General features: G+C 43.7%; 1 protein-coding gene across 1 annotated transcript in view; it reads right to left on the bottom strand.

Moving 5' to 3' along the window:
• Nucleotides 1-12,484, bottom strand: part of col4a5 (collagen, type IV, alpha 5 (Alport syndrome)) — a 291,814-nt gene that overhangs the window by 26,080 nt on the left and 253,250 nt on the right. Inside the window, exons 43-45 of the mRNA XM_070882799.1 lie at nucleotides 6,079-6,212; nucleotides 3,797-3,869; nucleotides 428-499 (exon numbers count right to left, since the gene is read on the bottom strand). Coding sequence (XP_070738900.1) covers nucleotides 428-499; nucleotides 3,797-3,869; nucleotides 6,079-6,212 — 279 coding nt within the window. The remainder of the gene's footprint in view (nucleotides 1-427; nucleotides 500-3,796; nucleotides 3,870-6,078; nucleotides 6,213-12,484) is intronic.

The raw sequence follows: 12,484 nt of genomic DNA on the forward strand, positions 1-12,484 counted from the left end.
CTTGAAGGAGATGTGGGGGTGATTTTCAACTTTGCTGCCTGGGTGGTGTCCTAGTGGAGCGCATCCCTCGCCCGCTGTAGAACCCTGCCAGTTTTCATCCCATTGGAAACCTTCAGCTTGCAGCCACAGGCCAAATGAAAAGGAAAAATCAGCGGGCTGTATATCGGGCAAATGCTCCACAGCCACCAGTTTTCAGCTCGTGCCCAAAGTGAAAATGACCCCCACAGACTTTAAGCAGAGTTTCCAGATAATCTGTATGTGCAATGTTCACTGATTCTCTTTTCCTGCCATCTCATTGAAGGAAAGGGCCTTTCATCATTAGACAGTGGCAAAAGAACAGCTTCAGTTCCATAACTGCAGCAGGCATGCTTACCTTTCTAGGGGATTGCAAGCAAATCTCAATATAGTCCAGCTAATTAAAACGTACCTGGAGAACCAGGTGATCCTAATTCACCTGGCGTTCCCTTAATACCAAAAGGTCCGGGAGATCCTTTCATTCCTGTGAAGCAAGGGAGAGCTTGGATGACATTGAATCTTTCAATGAAATTCAATATTTACCTCATAAATCATACATATGTACGAATACACATAGCATTAACAGGTGGAACCTCAAAGAGCCAATGACTGTGAGGTGACCCAATGATGTTGGCGCTCATTGACTGCTTCACATCTTTTTGATTCCGTGAACAGGTATACTTCTGAACTGCCTGCCTCTCTGGGATCCGTGGGCATTCATGCTGCCCTCCGGCTCAAGGCCTGAGACCGCAACTCTTCGCAGCCTGGGCGCCAGCGGGTCATTTCAGAAATGTTTCGCGGGTCAGAGGTGTACTCCGGAGATATGCCTCGACCGCAATTTCTAGGCCAATGTCTTGCCCTGTGAACCTTTTGGGTGAATGTTATTCAACCTTTTTATTTTACAACCTTTTCACTTTCTTTTTCGAAAGCCAGGTCCATGCACATAAAAGATCCTATTGCACTATTTTGAAGGAGAGCAGGGGAGTTCTCCCTGGTGTCCTGGCCAATATTTATCTCTCAACCAACATAATAAAAACAGATCATCTGGCCATTATCTCATTGCTGTTTGTGGGACTTTGCTGTGCGCAAATTGGCTGTCGTGTTTCCTACATTACAACAATGATACACTTCAAAAGTACTTAATTGGCTCTAAATCGCTTTGGGACATCCTGAGGTCGTGATAGGTGCTATAGAAATGCAAGTCTTTTTTTTCCTTCCTATCCCTTAAAAGGCCGCCAGGATTGTTGTGCAGCCCTCAAATTGCATACTGGTAAAATGACGAGAAGGCCTAGTCGGATGGTGCAAGGGCAGTTTATAAATCTTACTTTCACGTGCTCCCTGCACATTGAGCTTCACAGAATATTGCATAATGTTCAAAAATTAAAGTAACCATTTAAAAGCTATGTCATTCATAGAATTATAGACATTTACAGCATGGAAGGAGGCCATTTCGGCCCATTGTGTCCGTGCCGGCTGACAAAGATCTATCCAGCCTAATCCCACATTCCAGCTCTTGGTCCGTAGCCCTGTAGGTTGTGACACTTCAAGTGGACATACAAGCACTTTTTAAATGTGGTGAGGCTTTCTGCCTCTACCACCCTTTCAGGCAGTGAGTTCCAGACCCCCACCACCCTCTGGGTGAATAAATTTCCCCTCAAATCCCCTCGAAACCTCCTACAAGTTACATTAAATCTATGTCCCTTGGTTGTCGATTCCTCTGCTAAGGGGAATAGGTCCTTCCTATCTACTATCTAGCCCCCTCATAATTTTATACACCTCAATAAGGTCTCCTCTCAGCCTCCTCTGTTCCAAAGAAAACAACCCCAGCCTACCCAATCTATCCACATAGCCCAAATTCTCCAGTCCAGGCAACAGCCTCGTAAATCTCCTCTGTACCCTCTCTAACACAATCACATCTTTCCTGTAATGTGGTGAGCATAACTGGTGATAAACAAAGTTTGAGCCTCTTTAAAGGCTCATAAATGATTCTGGAAAATGTTCAGAATTTTCAATGATTTGTGGAACGGTAAGAAGTGACACCTAGCAACAGGAAAGGTCAGCAGATGCACTCTGGAGGCGCAAAATGGAGTCTGTGGGCAAGCGGTAGAGTGGTGCTGCCACAACCTCCAGTTTGATGGCTGGCAAAGTGATCATGGTGCTGCATGAAGTAGCTTTGAGGAAGACTGTCCTGTTTGGAAAGAGAGGAGGACAGCAGTGCACCAACACTGGCAGGAGTGTTGCCTGTCAACCTGCTCTACATTGACTGCTCACCCATGTCAAGTGCTCACACACATTTGCCATTTTATCTTTTTCATAAGCATACTTCAGTAGGGCACACTGTTATGTTGCATACGTACAAATGAAAGCCTTGGCAAACTCCCATTTACAATGGACTCCACACATCTGGTACACAAACCTGGTCATTTACTGATGCTCAGGATGGACTTCTGGTTGGACACATGGCAGTTAGTGACTCCTGTACTTTGAGAAATGCTCCAGTGCATTGATTTTGGGCAGCCATGTTCATGTTATTCAATGGGAAAGGAGATGAAAGCTTTGGCCATGGTGACTGACTTATCAGTTACCAGGTTGGGTAACACATCAGCTGATATGGCAGTGCTGGTTGGGGATGTGCCGCAGATATAACAGCTCAGGGCATTTAGTGACCTTGCCAACCACTGGAAGTGACATCCCTATCTTGCAGGTTGGTATCAGTTGTCCTTGCTGCAGATAGCAAAGTTCTGCTTTCTTGACCTGGAACAAGCTGAAATAGTTGTCCTCAGTCACTGGCAAGTAGGTTGCCATGGTCTGAAGATAGGTTTTGGTGCCCGCTAATCTTTCTGGCATTCATTCTTTTATCTTGCACCACCTCAATCATGAAACACTGTATTTAAAACCAAACTTATCTTCAGGAGTAAAAAGTAAAATTGGCTCAAATTTTTTTCTGCAAAAATAAACATTTTTTTAAATGTTAGAAATATGGAAGAAACTTGAAATAAAAACACTGAACTAAAATGTTATTATAATGTTATTAATTCCTACATTACAACAGTGACTACACTCCAAAAAGTACTTCATTGGCTGTAAAGCACTTCGAGACGTTCGGTGGTCGTGAAAGGCGCTATATAAATCCAAGTCTTTCTTTTATAAACATTTCAAAGGTATAATGTATCAATTTAAGAGCTCCCAAATCTATGGAACTTCCTTTGATCCCATTCCAAATGGGTGCACAAGGAAAAAGGTGCAAACCTGTACAAATACCATAGAATTGGGCCAGGTGCTCATTTAAATATGTTTGCATTGAATATGGATCCTTAAAATGAGGCTAAAGCACAAAGTCAGCGTAAGTATTCAGCTCAGTCTGGTAGGAAAAGGGTGTGGGGCCTGCTCTCCCTTTGTGCTAGTTGCAAACCTGGCCTGTACGACAGCCAACTCTGCCCTATAAATTTTGACTTGCTCACATATAATGAAGATTCTTTTTTGTGTGTGAAGGGTAACAAAGTAAATCTTGAATTTCAAAGGATTAACATCTGCCTTAAAGCAAAACCGAAATCAAACGGGTCCAGTACTGCTATTGGTCGATCACTCATCATTCCCTGCCAAATCTAGTTTGTGATCATAACTTATCAAAATTGTTACAGACATTTAGTGAAAAGAGAAAGATGAACTTATATAATTCAGTGAAGTAATGAATCATGTGGCTTAGCGAACTGGTGACCTACAGACTGACAGGAAGAAAACCATGTAATCATAGAAAAAACTTTGATGCCTTTTCCCTTACCTGGTATTCCTGGAAAGCCTGGTTCACCTTGGTCTCCTTTTGGTCCATTGAATCCTGGTTGCCCTGGGGAACCCTGAAACGAAGACAATAAAATAGTTTCAAAAATGGGAAGGATAAGCAATTACTAGATGTCCACACTGATGAAATCCCAAATTTGCATTCATTTCACTTGATTATCAGTACTTTACTGGCACCTGCTGTGCTCATAGCAACCCAATTTCGGGCAGGGATCCTAATAGACCTTAGGCCCCTCACTAACATATACAAGGCTTGTTCGAACGCCTAAAAAAATAGGCCCCCCAAATTATCAGTGGACCAACGACTGCGCAGATTGGGTGCAGGCCATTCCAATGTGTAATTGGCATGCTCTGTGCCCATTTTACACTTGAAAAAATGGGAGCAACGCATACCAATTAATGCCCCCCATTAGTATTTTGGTTGCATGCTAAGCTTCCCTCCTTTACTGCTTTAAATCTTCTGTATTACAGTTAATTCAACAGAAATACCACCCATATCGATATACAGTGGTATAGAATAGATGGGATTTTAACATTTATTTATTCGTTCACAGGATGTGGGCGTCGCTGGCAAGGCCAGCAGTTATTGCCTAAACTAATTGCCCTTGAGAAGGTGGTGGTGAGCCGCCTTCTTGATCCACTGCAGTTCGTGTGCTAAAGGTGATGACTTTGTCATAGCAGTTTGTTACAACTGAGTGGCTTACAAGGCCATTTCAGAGGGCAGTTAAGAGTCAACCACATCGCTGTGGATCTGGAGTCACATATAGGCCAGTCCGGGTAAGGACGGCAGGTTTCCTTCCCTAAAGGACATTAAGTGAACCAGTTGGGTTTTTATGTCAATCCAATAGTTTTATGGTCACCATTACCGATATTAGTTTTTTTAAGTTCCAGATTTATTTAACTGAGTTTAAATTCCCCAGCTGCTGTGATGGGATTTAAACTCACGTCTCTAGGTTATTAGTCCAGGCCTCTGGATTACTAGTCCAGTAACATAACCACTTTGCTATCATACCTGTAAATGTTTGTTTCTTGCCAAAAATAAGGTTGCAAAGAACGTTCAACACATTTCTTCAATGGGAAAGATTTTCAACCTCCTTCACTAATTTCCCCAGTGCCTGTTGTTCTATAGACGGTACTACCAATTTATGATTGGCCTCCGAAAATAGGCCCTCCAATTTTCTGTCCCTTTGTGTGGTGGAAGTGCTTTCCTTGACTTTGGTGGCAGCATGACTGACGATTGGGAGATCAACTAGTGACGTACCATCATCATCATAGGCAGTCCCTTGGAATCGAGGAAGACTTGCTTCCACTCTAAAAGTGAGTTCTCAGGTGGCTGTACAGTCGACTGCCGGAATTACAGTCTCTGTCACAGGTGGGACAAACAGTGGTTGAAGGAAAGGGTGGGTGGGGCCCTGGTTTGGCGCACGCTCCTTCCACTGTCTGCGCTTGATTTCTGCATGCTCTCGGCGACAAGACTCGAGGTGCTCAGTGCCCTCCTGGATGCTCTTCGTCCATTTTGGGCAGTCTAGGGCCAGAGACTCCCAGGTGCCGGTGGGGAATGTTGCATTTTATCAAGGAGGCTTTGAGGGTGTCCTTGAAATGTTTCCCCTGCCCACCTGGGGCTCGCTTGCCGTGTAGGAGTTCCGAGTAGAGGGCTTGCTTTGGGAGTCTTGTGTCAGGCATGCAGACGATGTGGCCCACTCAACGGAGCTGGTCGAGCAGGGTCAGTGCTTCGATGCTGGGGATGTTGGCCTGAGCAAGAACAGGGATGTGAGTGTATCTATCCTCCCAGTGGTTTTGCAGGATCTTGTGGAGGCAGCGTTGGTGGTACTTCTCCAGTGCTTTACCATGTCTGCTGTACATGGTCCTGACATGCCATGGGCACAGTCTGGCTTCCTCTCATGCCCTGGTGTGCCAATGTACAATGCCAGATTTTTATGTTTTTTCACATCCAAATGTTTCACTCCCGTGAACAGGAAATGATTTGCTCCACCACCTCCCACCCCACTGCCCCCCAATGGGAAGGGATGGATCACCCGGCCTGTTCTCCAAATTAACACTCCCATTCTTCACCAGTTTGGCAAATCATCGTACATTATAATCTTACGGTTTATTCTCTGTTGAACAGTACTGTCAATCATTGCTTTTCTTCTGTTAATTATCAGGGTTTGGGGGCAAGGGCTGGAGCAAGAGAAACTTACACAGGGTAAAATTATCATGGTTTTGAACATATTGGATACCGAAGACCGTACACTCTTCACTTACTGGTATTCCTGATGGTCCAAATTCTCCCTTAGGTCCGGGAAATCCTGGTGACCCTGGAAGACCAGGGCTGCCATTTTCTCCTTTGATGCCACCAAATCCTGGAGCGCCTCGCTGACCCATTGGACCAAGTGGGCCTTTAAACCATTAAAATGTAATTAGTTTGTAATAGGGCTACAGTTAATAGTAATGAACTAAGTTTAGCTCAGGCCACAGATTGGACAGTTATGTTGCACAATTACAACTGCAGTTATTGCATATAGTTCCTAAAAATTGGGATCCAAGAGACACAAAGGCTACATAGAGAGTACGTCACATCAAAAACCTATCACACAGGAACTGTAAACCATTTGTATAGGATACATTTCCCAACCATCTCCCCATCTCTCCTGAAAGAACACATTCTTGCTGATCCTACATGTGCCAGCACCCCTCCACTACCTTGCCCAAGTAGCCATTCTTCATGTGACAACCTAGTGTCAGCACATAGGAGGCATTAAGAGCCAAGCCTTATCCTTTTCTTACCCGGTATGTATTTTCCAGCAGGGATCACTGGATAATGATCAGGAACTGGAATCCTGGCTGGCTTTTCGCCTCCAGATTCCAGAGCTGCTGCGGTCAATTGTAGCTTCCCAACAGATCGTAAAGAATCATAGAATGATGCAGCAGAGTTGGAGGCTGTTTGGCCCATCGTGCCTGTACCAGCTCTTTGAAAGAGTCAGCCAATTAGTCCTGTTAGTGCCCTTTCCCCAATAGCCCTGCAAATTTTACCCCTTCAAATAGTTATTTAATTCTCTTTTGAAATTTACAATTGAATCTGCTTCCACCACCCTTTCAGGCAGTGTAATCCAGAACGTAAGAACTTCCGACGTAAAAAAATCTTCTCATCTCGCTTTTGGTTCTTTTGCCAATTAGCAGAAGTCCCAGCTCAGATCAAGGGGTTAAAACTTGAAGAGTTGCAGAGTTGTTTGGGTAACTACTGCAATAGGTACCATTGTTATGCCATTTATATGGCTGCCAAACATGGTCAAGATGCTGAATAAATGAATAATGACTACCCCATCAGCATAGCTTTTTGGTCTCAAATGTCAGGTCTCCTGCTATGGTAGCAATACTACATCATTATTTCATAGTGTGCGTGCAGAATTATGAACACAGACACACAAGTCGTACTGCACAACTTGTAGCCATGTCCATTACTATGCATGCACACTATGAAGTGATTCTATAGTTTGATTAGTTAATTATACCTGCTGTGCTGTACATGTAATTAAGTCCTTGTGAGAACAGATGATCATAAGTGGATTTGCATGTATACAGATATGCATACAAAGATAAAAGTGAAATTGTAAGTGTGAGAATGTCAGGAAGTCCAGATAAGGGTAAACAGTGTGATTTACAGTTTTTTGTTTTCCCTCTTGTACAGCCCAACCTCTCCACAAATACCCTCCGACAAGAGATTTGAACAGAATCAAAGCAATACATTTTACAAAGTGAAACTAGTTACCTGTTTAACAGAAACACCAAAATACAGAGTTTTTTTCTGTGAAAGGCATATACAGATGTTGAGGTAGGATAGTAAATAAATGTGTAAAGGGAGTTAGGTAAACATTCAAAGGGTTGAATTGAGAGCAAATCATACCCGTCAACCCCCCTGAGGGCAGGCTTTTTTCCCGGTGGGGAAATTAAGAAAAAAAACATGTTGATCTAATGCACCTCAGCTGGTTCCATCCTTCCAAGGCATAGGAGGTGGGTGGGGTGGCTTGACCCATCCACCTCCACGGAGGTGTGTGGGGGGTCTGACCCATCCACCTCCATGGCACGAACCTGGTATTGCAGTACTTCCAGAAACGGTGCAGTGGCTCTAGGCCTTTTGGCTAAGAGCATTGGCGCAGAGTGATCCTTGATATGTGCAAGATGACCTCTGGCGTTTGTGATTTGACAAAGAATTGGAAAGATTTGCTGTAGTGACAGAAACAATACTGAGTCTATTGATACTCATCTCTATTGTCCAGGGAACAGAAATCAGTGTCAAACTAGGTGGCTGAGAACACCCATCTGTAGATGCTTTGCCCAACTGATTCAGAATGTTAGTCCTGACAATTTTACAGGAATCCACTTCATATGTATTGAAATGATGTATTTTTAATTGGCAAATTTGCGTGGCAGAACTGCAGTATTGATGATTTTACCACCACCAATTAAAGGGTGCTGTCCCTTTAATAAATTAAGATTTCAGTGCTTCCAGTTTATAAATCATTGCTTCTCCTCACGGCACCCGTCATATTCTCCTATTTCCCCAAGGGTTACACGGTTCATTCCACCACCCCAAAAATAACCACAGCATGCCAAGTATTAACTGCTTACAGAGTTAAGAGTCTAACCTTCAGGACCTGGGAAGGGTCAAAGTTTAGTAAGCTCCAGGGTCATCGTTAGATGGGTCAGTCACACCACGTAGTACAAAACGAGAATGCTGGTTAGAAACTTCACAAGCCTGTTACAGAACTATTACAAAAGCAAAAATCCTCTAGGTTTTAAGCATACAGAGTAATATTTTTGCTTCAGTTATCACTACAGAAACAGGTTAACCCTTCCACACCCAGAAGATTAAAGATTTAAATTGTTTCTTTTCCAAAGGGAATGTGCAGCCTTTATTTTAAATAAGGATTGCTTTGAGCAGGAAAGGATTAAACCAGGTTAGTCTATAAACACCACAGAACTGAGTAACTAAGGATTTTTAATTTTAAAATTAAAAAGCATGCAGCTAAAAGCATTTCTGAAACAGTAGCTTATAACATTATAATAGAGTTACACACAATATAATCAGATGTATTAAAATTATGAATTACAAAAATAGGTATGCCAAATAACCTTAAAAAAGAGTAGCATCAACGTTATGACTAAAATGCAATTATTCTTATTGTTAACTTTCATGTAAAACAATTCTATAGAGTAGAATTTACAGTTCATGATGTTGACATAGAATACTTGTGTCAAATTCCTCTTTCCACTATTTTAACAAAGGCATTTCCGTATATTTTAAACAAGTTAGTGGCGGAGTGAGAAATTTGGTGCATTTGTACATTAACAATTGCTGCTCTCACACCATGGACCAACTGCAAAGAATGGCACAGTGATGTGAATGATGGTGAATGCCAGCATCTATCAATGCAGAGGCTCAGTTCCACTCATCCCTATTACGATCAATGGTGTGATTTTTGTACAGGGTTATTGGCTGGGCCAGGTTACCATGGTGTTGCTTAAGTGTCAGCCGTGGCTCAGTGGTAGCATTCTCGCCTCTGAGTCAGGCTGGAGCAGAAAATCTAGGCTGACACTTCAGTCCAGTACTGAGGGAGTGCTGCACTGTCAGAGGTGACGTCTTTCAGATGAGATGTTAAACCGATGCCCCATTTGCCCTCTCATGTGGACATAAAAGATCCCATGTCACTATTTTGAAAAAGAGCAGAGTAACCCCAGTGTCCTGCCCAATATTTATAAGTGTGTGCTACTGTTAACAAAAGGAGCAAGTTTACTTATCAGCATTAGCATCAAGTTCTCCCTAGGTCAGGTTTTCTATTTCCCCTCCCCAATCCTCAACTCTGTACCACTTCTTTCCTAAACACATGACTGCTCGTCAAGGCATGGTTCCCTGCGGTACCTCATCAAAACGCCATTTCTTCATGTGTGAGCCTCGACAGGGAGTCACCAAGCCTAAACCTATCCTTATCCAAACATAGGCTGGCTAGATCTCCCCTCACGAAACTAGGGCATTGATTCTAACTGCAGCAACCCTACTGTGGGAATCAAACACGAGGCGGGGGGAGTCATTTTAAGCTAACCCGCCTGGTGAGAAACTCATGGGATCAGATGGGCTGCCCATGTTACACCCTGCCCCGATTTAAATTGGAAATTGCATCTCAGGAGATCACAAACAGACTTTTGCCTGCTGATATCGTTCCTGGTTCTTCTGACAGGTTCCCCAGTGTCCCAAGGCCAATGATTTCCCATTGCTCCATTTAACCTGCCTTCCCTGCCAACCTGCCTGTGAAACTGCCCCCACCCGCCCCCCATAACCTTGGTGCCAACCCTGTTGCTGCTGAATCTGTCTGCCTTACTGCGTCTACTGATGGTCTTGCTACTGTCAAAGCATCCTTTTAGCCGTCCCCGCTGACCTTGTTGCTAACCCAATCAGTTTTGCTGCCAGTGTTGCTAAATAAATCTGACTCTGGAATAAAACCTTCACGGGTTAGGATTGGGGTTTGGGATAGGATGAATTTATTATGGGGAGGCACATTACTGCCTTGTAGAAAAGTGCTCATTTTGATTGTGCCGACTGTACGAGATGAATTTGCTGGAGTGGGGGGGATCGGTTATGGGGGTCTAATGCAGTTCATGAAATAGAGTTTGGAAAGAGCAGGCACACTGCTGCTGTCACTCCGTGGTCAAAGGTCACAGCGTGCGACCAAAGGTATGTAACAGGATTTGATGCCTGTTGTGTATCTGTAAAGCATGCACTCCCATGTTCCACCAACAGGGAGTTCATCCCCTGAAGTCCCAAGGGATCCCAGCATCCCTTGGGAGCACAGTATATAAGCCGGCCCCTGAGGCCTGTTACTCAATCTGGAGTGTCTTTCGACTGAGGTCACTGTTACTTTAACCTCCCTGTGTGCAGTCTCATCTGTGTGAGGAACACAACAACTGGCGATGAGAATACGAATCCAACGCAAAGATGCAGCAAACTGTGGGCATCCTGGAGAAGTTCTCGGACGATAGGAAAGATAGAATAAAAGGAAAAGGTGGTGGGGTAGCATTGCTGGTTAAGGAGGAAATTAAGGTAATAGTTCGGAAGAACATTAGCTTGGATGATGTGGAATCTATATGGGTAGAGCTGCAGAATACCAAAGGGCAAAAAACGTTAGTGGGAATTGTGTACAGACCTCCAAACAGTAGTAGTGATGTTGGGGAGGGCATCAAACATGAAATTAGGGGTGCGTGCAATAAAGGTGCAGCAGTTATAATGGGTGACTTTAATATGCACATAGATTGGGTTAACCAAACTGGAAGCAATACGGTGGAGGAGAATTTCCTGGAGTGCATAAGGGATGGTTTTTTAGACCAATATGTCGAGGAACCAACTAGGGGGGAGGCCATCTTAGACCGGGTGTTGTGTAATGAGAGAGGATTAATTAGCAATCTCATTGTGCGAGGCCCCTTGGGGAAGAGTGACCATAATATGGTGGAATTCTGCATTAGGATGGAGAATGAAACAGTTAATTCAGAGACCATAGTCCAGAACTTAAAGAAGGGTAACTTTGAAGGTTGAGGCGTGAATTGGCTCGGATAGATTGGCGAATGATACTTAAGGGGTTGACTGTGGATGGGCAATGGCAGACATTTAGAGACCGCATGGATGAACTACAACAATTGTACATTCCTGTCTGGCGTAAAAATAAAAAAGGGTAGGTGGCTCAACCGTGGCTATCAAGGGAAATCAGGGATAGTGTTAAAGCCAAGGAAGTGGCATACAAATTGGCCAGATATAGCAGCGAACCCGGGGACTGGGAGAAATTTAGAACTCAGCAGAGTAGGACAAAGGGTTTGATTAGGGCAGGGAAAATGGAGTACGAGAAGAAGCTTGCAGGGAACATTAAGACGGATTGCAAAAGTTTCTATAGATATGTAAAGAGAAAAAGGTTAGTAAAGACAAACGTAGGTCCCCTGCAGTCAAAATCAGGGGAAGTCATAACGGGGAACAAAGAAATGGCGGACCAATTGAACAAGTACTTTGGTTCGGTATTCACTGAGGAGGACACAAACAACCTTTCCGGATATAAAAGGGGTCAGAGGGTCTAGTAAGGAGGAGGAACTAAGGGAAATCGTTATTAGTCGGGAAATTGTGTTGTGGAAATTGATGGGATTGAAGGCCGATAAATCCCCAGGGCCTGATGGACTGCATCCCAGAGTACTTAAGGAGGTGGCCTTGGAAATAGTGGATGCATTGACAGTCATTTTCCAACATTCCATTGACTCTGGATCAGTTCCTATGGAGTGGAGAGTAGCCAATGTAACCCCACTTTTTAAAAAAGGAGGGAGAGAGATAACAGGGAATTATAGACCGGTCAGCCTGACATCGTTAGTGGGTAAAATGATGGAATCAATTATTAAGGATGTCATAGCAGTGCATTTGGAAAGAGGTGATATGATAGGTCCAAGTCAGCATGGATTTGTGAAAGGGAAATCATGCTTGACAAATCTTCTGGAATTTTTTGAGGATGTTTCCAGTAGAGTGGACAAGGGTGAACCAGTTGATGTGGTATATTTGGACTTTCAGAAGGCTTTCGACAAGGTCCCACACAAGAGATTAATGTGCAAAGTTAAAGCACATGGAATTGGGGTTAGTGTGCTGACA

This window comes from Pristiophorus japonicus, chromosome 6 (genome assembly GCF_044704955.1).
Source record: "Pristiophorus japonicus isolate sPriJap1 chromosome 6, sPriJap1.hap1, whole genome shotgun sequence".
Classification (NCBI taxonomy): domain Eukaryota; kingdom Metazoa; phylum Chordata; class Chondrichthyes; family Pristiophoridae; genus Pristiophorus; species Pristiophorus japonicus.